This window comes from Oncorhynchus kisutch, unplaced genomic scaffold (assembly GCF_002021735.2).
Source record: "Oncorhynchus kisutch isolate 150728-3 unplaced genomic scaffold, Okis_V2 scaffold3040, whole genome shotgun sequence".
NCBI classification, from domain to species: Eukaryota; Metazoa; Chordata; class Actinopteri; order Salmoniformes; family Salmonidae; genus Oncorhynchus; species Oncorhynchus kisutch.
This window is the reverse complement of record NW_022264985.1, coordinates 22,615-32,500: the sequence shown is the minus strand read 5'-3', so window position 1 is coordinate 32,500 and position 9,886 is coordinate 22,615. Positions and strand designations below refer to the sequence as shown.

The 9,886-nt window shown below is 44.7% G+C and overlaps 1 protein-coding gene across 2 annotated transcripts in view; it reads left to right on the top strand.

The window, feature by feature from the left end:
- Window positions 1-9,886, top strand: part of LOC116371238 (dual specificity protein phosphatase 16-like) — a 49,542-nt gene that overhangs the window by 23,919 nt on the left and 15,737 nt on the right. For both annotated transcript variants that reach the window (XM_031820098.1, XM_031820097.1), the window contains exon 4: window positions 9,580-9,718. In XM_031820098.1, coding sequence (XP_031675958.1) covers window positions 9,580-9,718 — 139 coding nt within the window. The remainder of the gene's footprint in view (window positions 1-9,579; window positions 9,719-9,886) is intronic.

Genomic DNA, 9,886 nt, shown 5'->3' with positions numbered 1-9,886 from the left:
TAGGTAGAGCTTCTTAACGCGGTAGGGAAAGTAGAGTTTCTTAACACGGTAGGGAAAGTAGAGTTTCTTAACGCGGTAGTGAAGGTAGAGCTTCTTAACGCGGTAGTGAAGGTAGAGCTTCTTAACGCGGTAGAGAAGGTAGAGTTTCTTAACGCGGTAGAGAAAGTAGAGTTTCTTAACGTGGTAGGGAAAGTAGAGCTTCTTAACGCGGTAGTGAAGGTAGAGCTTCTTAACGCGGTAGGGAAAGTAGAGTTTCTTAACACGGTAGGGAAAGTAGAGCTTCTTAACGCGGTAGTGAAGGTAGAGCTTCTTAACGCGGTAGAGAAAGTAGAGCTTAACGCGGTAGTGAAGGTAGAGCTTCTTAACGCGGTAGGGAAAGTAGAGCTTCTTAACGCGGTAGTGAAGGTAGAGTTTCTTAACGCGGTAGGGAAAGTAGAGCATCTTAACGTGGTAGAGAAGGTAGAGCTTCTTAACGCGGTAGAGAAAGTAGAGCTTCTTAACGCGGTAGGGAAAGTAGAGCTTCTTAACGCGGTAGAGAAGGTAGAGCTTCTTAACGCGGTAGGGAAAGTAGAGCATCTTAACGCGGTAGAGAAGGTAGAGCTTCTTAACGCGGTAGAGAAAGTAGAGCTTCTTAACGCGGTAGGGAAAGTAGAGCTTCTTAACGCGGTAGGGAAAGTAGAGCTTCCTTGAGTGTGTTGAATTCTGAGCTGCTGCCAAGCCACAGAGGTCCTTCCTTAGTGGAAATAGTCTGAGGGTCATCTGAGGCTCAGGGACTGAGAGAGACAGGTACTTACACACTTCCATTTCCATATGCTCAAACAGGGCTCTTTAGGTCTGTGTTCTGCCTCCAGTTAGCAACATGACAATATACTCAACAATCATGTCATTAAGGCTGAAGTTGTGAGGGGGGCTTAACTGTTCGGTGCAGCTCTCAGACTTCAGACCAAAGTCAAAGAGCCTTGTCTCTCACCAGATACAGATGAAACTGTTTCAGTATCTGGATGGCTCATCTTCCTCCTCCTCCTCTTCCTCCTCCTCCTCCTCCTCTTCCTCCTCCTCCTCTTCCTCTTCTTCCTCCTCTTCCTCCACCTGCTCCTCCTCCTCTTCCTCCTCTTCCTCTTCCTCTTCTTCCTCTCCCTCTTCTTCCTCCTCCTTTGCTGTGCAGGTTTGCTCATGTTCAGTAAGGAAATCCTCATGGCAACCGAGGAAGGTACCGCCTTCCTTGTATGGGCATTGTTATGCTCCGAAAAATAAATTTACTTTGACATGTTAGTCATTTAGCAGACGCCCAGAGAGACTTACAGTCAGTACATTCATCATCAGATAGCTAGAGAGACTTACAGTCAGTACATTCATCATCAGATAGCTAGAGAGACTTACAGTCAGTACATTCATCATCAGATAGCTAGAGAGACTTACAGTCAGTACATTCATCATCAGATAGCTAGAGAGACTTACAGTCAGTACATTCATCATCAGATAGCTAGAGAGACTTACAGTCAGTACATTCATCATCAGATAGCTAGAGAGACTTACAGTCAGTACATTCATCATCAGATAGCTAGAGAGACTTACAGTCAGTACATTCATCATCAGATAGCTAGAGAGACTTACAGTCAGTACATTCATCATCAGATAGCTAGAGAGACTTACAGTCAGTACATTCATCATCAGATAGCTAGAGAGACTTACAGTCAGTACATTCATCATCAGATAGCTAGAGAGACTTACAGTCAGTACATTCATCATCAGATAGCTAGAGAGACTTACAGTCAGTACATTCATCATCAGATAGCTAGAGAGACTTACAGTCAGTACATTCATCATCAGATAGCTAGAGAGACTTACAGTCAGTACATTCATCATCAGATAGCTAGAGAGACTTACAGTCAGTACATTCATCATCAGATAGCTAGAGAGACTTACAGTCAGTACATTCATCATCAGATAGCTAGAGAGACTTACAGTCAGTACATTCATCATCAGATAGCTAGAGAGACTTACAGTCAGTACATTCATCATCAGATAGCTAGAGAGACTTACAGTCAGTACATTCATCATCAGATAGCTAGAGAGACTTACAGTCAGTACATTCATCATCAGATAGCTAGAGAGACTTACAGTCAGTACATTCATCATCAGATAGCTAGAGAGACTTACAGTCAGTACATTCATCATCAGATAGCTAGAGAGACTTACAGTCAGTACATTCATCATCAGATAGCTAGAGAGACTTACAGTCAGTACATTCATCATCAGATAGCTAGAGAGACTTACAGTCAGTACATTCATCATCAGATAGCTAGAGAGACTTACAGTCAGTACATTCATCATCAGATAGCTAGAGAGACTTACAGTCAGTACATTCATCATCAGATAGCTAGAGAGACTTACAGTCAGTACATTCATCATCAGATAGCTAGAGAGACTTACAGTCAGTACATTCATCTTCAGATAGCTAGAGAGACTTACAGTCAGTACATTCATCATCAGATAGCTAGAGAGACTTACAGTCAGTACATTCATCATCAGATAGCTAGAGAGACTTACAGTCAGTACATTCATCATCAGATAGCTAGAGAGACTTACAGTCAGTACATTCATCATCAGATAGCTAGAGAGACTTACAGTCAGTACATTCATCATCAGATAGCTAGAGAGACTTACAGTCAGTACATTCATCATCAGATAGCTAGAGAGACTTACAGTCAGTACATTCATCATCAGATAGCTAGAGAGACTTACAGTCAGTACATTCATCATCAGATAGCTAGAGAGACTTACAGTCAGTACATTCATCATCAGATAGCTAGAGAGACTTACAGTCAGTACATTCATCTTCAGATAGCTAGAGAGACTTACAGTCAGTACATTCATCATCAGATAGCTAGAGAGACTTACAGTCAGTACATTCATCATCAGATAGCTAGAGAGACTTACAGTCAGTACATTCATCATCAGATAGCTAGAGAGACTTACAGTCAGTACATTCATCATCAGATAGCTAGAGAGACTTACAGTCAGTACATTCATCATCAGATAGCTAGAGAGACTTACAGTCAGTACATTCATCATCAGATAGCTAGAGAGACTTACAGTCAGTACATTCATCTTCAGATAGCTAGAGAGACTTACAGTCAGTACATTCATCATCAGATAGCTAGAGAGACTTACAGTCAGTACATTCATCATCAGATAGCTAGAGAGACTTACAGTCAGTACATTCATCTCCAGATAGCTAGAGAGACTTATAGTCAGTACATTCATCATCAGATAGCTAGAGAGACTTACAGTCAGTACATTCATCATCAGATAGCTAGAGAGACTTACAGTCAGTACATTCATCTTCAGATAGCTAGAGAGACTTACAGTCAGTACATTCATCATCAGATAGCTAGAGAGACTTACAGTCAGTACATTCATCTTCAGATAGCTAGATGGACCAGTCATAGTCAGGACATTCATCTCCAGATAGCTAGATGGACCAGTCATAGTCAGTACATTCATCTTCAGATAGCTAGGTGGACCAGTAATAGTCAGGACATTCATCTCCAGATAGCTAGATGGACCAGTCATAGTCAGTACATTCATCTTCAGATAGCTAGGTGGACCATTCATAGTCAGTACATTCATCTTCAGATAGCTAGGTGGACCAGTCATAGTCAGGACATTCATCTCCAGATAGCTAGATGGACCAGTCATAGTCAGTACATTCATCTTCAGATAGCTAGGTGGACCAGTCATAGTCAGTACATTCATCTTCAGATAGCTAGGTGGACCAGTCATAGTCAGGACATTCATCTCCAGATAGCTAGATGGACCAGTCATAGTCATTACATTCATCTTCAGATAGCTAGGTGGACCAGTCATAGTCAGTACATTCATCTTCAGATAGCTAGGTGGACCAGTAATAGTCAGGACATTCATCTCCAGATAGCTAGATGGACCAGTCATAGTCAGTACATTCATCTTCAGATAGCTAGGTGGACCATTCATAGTCAGTACATTCATCTTCAGATAGCTAGGTGGACCAGTCATAGTCAGTAAAGTATCTGTCAGCTAAGTTAGAGCTAGTAAGGGTGGGAGGGGATTATTTAACTCTTTGAAGAGGTTTCAGATGTTTTCAGAAGATGTCCTAGCTTCACGGAGAAGCTGGTTCCACCATTGGGGTACCAGGACAGAGAAGAGCTTGGACTGGGACAGTGTGAGACATAGGATGTGAAAAGGTAGGAGAGTGAGGTCGAAGAGGCAGAATTAGGAGACAGGAAGGAGAAGGATTTAGCAGAAGGGAGAGATGATAGGATAGAAGAGGAGAGAGTAGAGAGAGAGAGAGAGAAAGAGAGAGAGAGAGAGAGAGAGAGAGAGAGAGAGAGACCGACCATCTGGGTAGGGGCTGAGTGGTTAGAGATGATAGGATAGGAGAGGAGAGAGTAGTGGGAGAGAGAGAGACCATCTGGGTAGGGGATGAGTGGTTAGAGATAATAGGATAGGAGAGGAGAGAGAGAGCAAAGATTGTGACGGTGCGTGACTGTGTAGGGTGAGTGGTTAGGGCTGGAAAGGGAGACAGAAAGGAGAACAAAGTAGTGATCAGAGACCTGGAGAGGTGTTGCTGTGAGGTTAGTAGGTGAGCAGCCTCTAGTAAAGATGAGGACAAGCGTATTGCCTGCCTTGTGAGTTGGAGGGGACTGGGAAAGAGTGAGGTCAAATGTAGCAAGGAGGGGAAAGCGAGAGTTGGAAAGACATTAATCAGTATTCGGTCATGTTTCCGGTCACCTTGCCCTGATTAAAAGCAGTGGTTCGCGCTTTCAGTTTCATGCGAATGCTGCCAGCAATCCACGGTTTCTGGTTAGGGAATGTTTTAATCGTTGCTATGGGAACGACATCTTCAATGCCCGTTCTAATGAACTCGCTCACCGAATCAGCATATTCGTCAATGTTGTTGTTTGACGCAATATGAAACATATCCCAGTCCACGTGATGGAAGCAGTCTTGGAGCGTGGAATCAGATTGGTCGGACCAGCGTTGAACAGACCTCAGCGCGGGAGCTTCTTGTTTTAGCTTCTGTCTGTAGGCAGGGAGCAACAAAATGGAGTCGTGGTCAGCTTTTCCGAAAGGAGGGCGGGGGAGGGCCTTATATGCATCGCGGAAGTTAGAATAGCAATGATCTAAGGTTTTACCAGCCCTGGTTGCGCAATCGATATGCTGATACAATTTAGGGAGTCTTGTTTTCAGATTGGCATTGTTAAAATCCCCAGCTACAATGAATGCAGCCTCAGGATGTGTGGATTCCAGTTTGCAAAGAGTCAAATAAAGTTAGTTCAGAGCCATCGATGTGTCTGCTTGGGGGGGAATATATACGGCTGTGATTATAATCAAAGAGAATTCTCTTGGTAGATAATGTGGTCGACATTTGATTGTGAGGAATTCTAAATCAGGTGAACAGAAGGACTTGAGTTCCTGTATGTTGTTGTGACCACACCACGTCTCGTTAACCATAAAGCATATGCCCCCGCCCCTCTTCTTACCAGAAAGATGTTTGTTTCTGTCGGCGCGATGCGTGGAGAAACCAGCTGGCTGCACCGACTCCGATAGAGTCTCTCAAGTGAGCCATGTTTCCGTGAAGCAAAGAACGTTACAGTCTCTGATGTCCCTCTGGAATGCTACCCTTGCTCGGATTTCATCAACCTTGTCAAGAGACTGGACATTGGCGAGTAGAATGCTAGGGAGTGGCGTGCGATGTGCCCGTCTCCAGAGCCTGACCAGAAGACCGCTTCGTTTGCCTCTTTTACAACGTCATTGTTTTGGGGTCGCCGGCTGGGATCCATTCCGTTGTCCTGGGTGGAAGGTAGAACGCAGGATCCGCTTCGCGAAAGTCATATTCTTGGTCGTACTGATGGTGAGTTGACGCTGCTCTTATATTCAGTAGTTCTTCTCGACTGTATGTAATGAAACCTAAGATGACCTGGGGTACCAATGTAAGAAATAACAAAAAACTGCATAGTTCCTAGGAACGCGAAGCGAGGCGGCCATCTCTGTCGGCGCCGGAAGTAAAGCCAGCAGGTAGCCTAGTGGTTAGAGCGTTGGACTAGTAACCAGCAGGTAGCCTAGTGGTTAGAGCAGGTAGCCTAGTGGTTAGTGCGTTGGACTAGTAACCAGCAGGTAGCCTAGTGGTTAGAGCGTTGGACTAGTAACCAGCAGGTAGCCTAGTGGTTAGAGCAGGTAGCCTAGTGGTTAGAGCGTTGGACTAGTAACCAGCAGGTAGCCTCGTGGTTAGAGCGTTGGACTAGTAACCAGCAGGTAGCCTAGTGGTTAGAGCGTTGGACTAGTAACCAGCAGGTAGCCTAGTGGTTAGAGTGTTGGACTAGTAACCAGCAGGTAGCCTAGTGGTTAGAGTGTTGGACTAGTAACCAGCAGGTAGCCTAGTGGTTAGAGCTTTGGACTAGTAACCAGCAGGTAGCCTAGTGGTTAGAGCGTTGGACTAGTAACCAGCAGGTAGTCTAGTGGATAGAGCGTTGGACTAGTCACCAACAGGTAGCCTAGTGGTTAGAGCGTTGGACTAGTAACCAGCAGGTAGCCTAGTGGTTAGAGTGTTGGACTAGTAACCAGCAGGTAGCCTAGTGGTTAGAGTGTTGGACTAGACCAGTTAGTTAACCCACTGTTCCTAGACCAGTTAACCCACTGTTCCTAGACCAGTTAACCCACTGTTCCTAGACCAGTTAGTTAACCCACTGTTCCTAGACCAATTAATTAACCCACTGTTCCTAGACCAGTTAACCCACTGTTCCTAGACCAGTTAACCCACTGTTCCTAGACCAGTTAACCCCCTGTTCCTAGACCAGTTAACCCACTGTTCCTAGACCAGTTAACCCACTGTTCCTAGACCAGTTAACCCACTGTTCCTAGGTCGTCATAGTAAATAAGTATTTGTTCTTAACTGACTAGTTAAATAAAGTATTCAACATGTATAAAAGTTATTGGGGTGTTTCCTCCCTCCCCCTCCAGCCCGTCATCTTGGGGTGCCTTAAGTGCCCGTAGAGTGTTTCCTCCCTCCCCCTCCAGCCCGTCATCTTGGGGTGCCTTAAGTGCCCGTAGAGTTCTCGGGAGCCCATCAACCTGAAATGGGCTATGTGCTTCCAGGTTAGGTTTGCTCTGATTTCTTCCGATTTAGAAAAAATCTCCATGAGCTGATCGTAGCCTGCAGTTGGGGAATAACAACATGTAATGTACATCTGGCTTTAGTCCTATCTACAGGAGGACTCAAATCATATCTATTCATAGCAGTGGAAACTGGATATCAACAAGCTATTTAGGTCAGGTGTGTGTGTGTGTGTGTGTGTGTGTGTGTGTGTGTGTGTGTGTGTGTGTGTGTGTGTGTGTGTGTGTGTGTGTGTGTGTATGTGTGTGTGTGTGTGTGTGTGTGTCTGTGTGTGTGTGTGTGTGTGTGTGTGTGTGCGTTCAAGGGCACCGCAGCGGAACTTTCCACCCTAGAATAGGACCATAGAACTGTAAACCACACAATCACTCTGTTTCCAACCGGTTATACATGACATATCAACCTGGCTGGTACATGACATATCAACCTGACTGGTACATTATATATCAACCTGACATATCAACCTGACATATCAACCTGACTGGTACAGGACATATCAACCTGACTGGTACATGACATATCAACCTGACTGGTACATGACATATCAACCTGACTGGTACATGCCATAGCAACCTGACTGGTACATGGAATATCAACCTGACTGGTACATGACATATCAACCTGACATATCGACCTGACTGGTAAATGACATATCAACCTGACTGGTACATGACATATCAACCTGACATATCAACCTGACAGGTACATGACATATCAACATGAGTGGTACACGACATATCAGCCTGACTGGTACATGCCATATCAACCTGACATATCAACCCGACTGGTACATGCCATATCAACCTGACATATCAACCCGACTGGTACATGCCATATCAACCTGACATATCAACCTGACTGGTACATGACATATCAACCTGCCTGGTACATGACATATCAACCTGACATCGACCTGACTGATAAATGACATATCAACCTGACTGGTACATGGAATATCAACCTGACAGGTACATGACATGTCAACCTGACATATCAACCCGACTGGTGCATGACATATCAACCTGGCTGGTACATGACATGTCAACCCGACATATCAACCTGACTGGTACATGACATATCAACCTGCCTGGTACATGACATATCAACCTGACTGGTACATGACATATCAACCTGACATATCGACCTGACTGGTAAATGACATGTCAACCTGACTGGTACAGGACATATCAACCTGACTGGTAAATGACATATCAACCTGACTGGTACATGACATATCAACCTGACTGGTACAGGACATATCAACCTGACTGGCACATGACATATCAACCTGGCTGGTACATGACATATCAACCTGACTGTCACATGCCACATCAACCCGACTGGTACATGACATATCAACCTGGCTGGTACATGCCATATCGACCTGACTGGTACATGGCATATCGACCTCGCTGGTACATGACATATCGACCTGACTGGTACATGACATATCAACCTGGCTGGTACAGGACATATCAACTTGACTGGTACAGGACATGTCAACTTGACTGGTACATGACATATCAACCTGACTGGTACATGACATATCAACCTGACTGGTACATGACATATAAACCTGACTGGTACATGACATATCAACCTGACTGGTACATGACATATAAACCTGGCATATCAACCTGACTGGTAAAACGTCTCCAACTAGTTATACCAAAATGACAGCTCCTTCTGGTTCAGAGAGACATGACAGGTTCTGTTTATTCATGATGTTGTGTTTCAGAGGGAGAATGACAGATCCTCCTGGTTCAGAGAGACATGACAGGTTCTGTTTATTCATGATGTTGTGTTTCAGAGGGAGAATGACAGATCCTTCTGGTTCAGAGAGACATGACAGGTTCTGTTTATTCATGATGTTGTGTTTCAGAGGGAGAATGACAGATCCTCCTGGTTCAGAGAGACATGACAGGTTCTGTTTATTCATGATGTTGTGTTTCAGAGGGAGAATGACAGGTTCTGCTTTGGGATTGTGTTGCCGGGGCAGCCAGTGATCTGAATGTTGACTTTGTGATTGTCTGATCACTAAAATATTTAGACCAACAATACATAATCAATGATTGCTGATTGTGAATATGTGTTTGTTTGTTTTAGATTACAAGACTGTTTGAGTAACTCTTCCTCCTCTCTCCCTGAATGTTTCTGTTAACTCTTCCTCCTCTCTCTCTCTTAATGTTTCTGTTAACTCTTCCTCCTCTCTCTCCCTGAATGTTTCTGTTAACTCTTCATCTTCCTCCTCTCTCTCTGAATGTTTCTCTGAACTCTTCCTCTTCCTCTCTCTCTCTCTGAATGTTTCTCTGAACTCTTCCTCTTCCTCTCTCTCTCTGAATGTTTCTCTTCCTCTTCCTCTTCCTCTCTCTCTCTGAATGTTTCTGTTGACCCTTCCTCTTCCCCTCTCTCTCTTTTTCTCCTAGTTGGAGCGAGTGGGCGGTCAGGAGGTGGTGGTTTATGACCAGAGTTCATCTGACCCCTTGACTCTTCCCTCGGAGGCCTTCCTTACCGTCCTATTGGACAAGCTGGAGAGGAGCTTCCCTTCCGTACACCTGCTCTCAGGTTAGACACACTCACTTAGCCCGTCATCTTCCTCACTGCCTCTCTCTCTCTCCCCTTCCTCTCTTTCACTCCTCCCTCCCCCTCCATCCCTTCATCTTCCTCACTGCCTCTCTCTCTCTCCCCTTCCTCTCTTTCCCTCGCCCTCCAGCCCGTCATCTTCCTCACTGC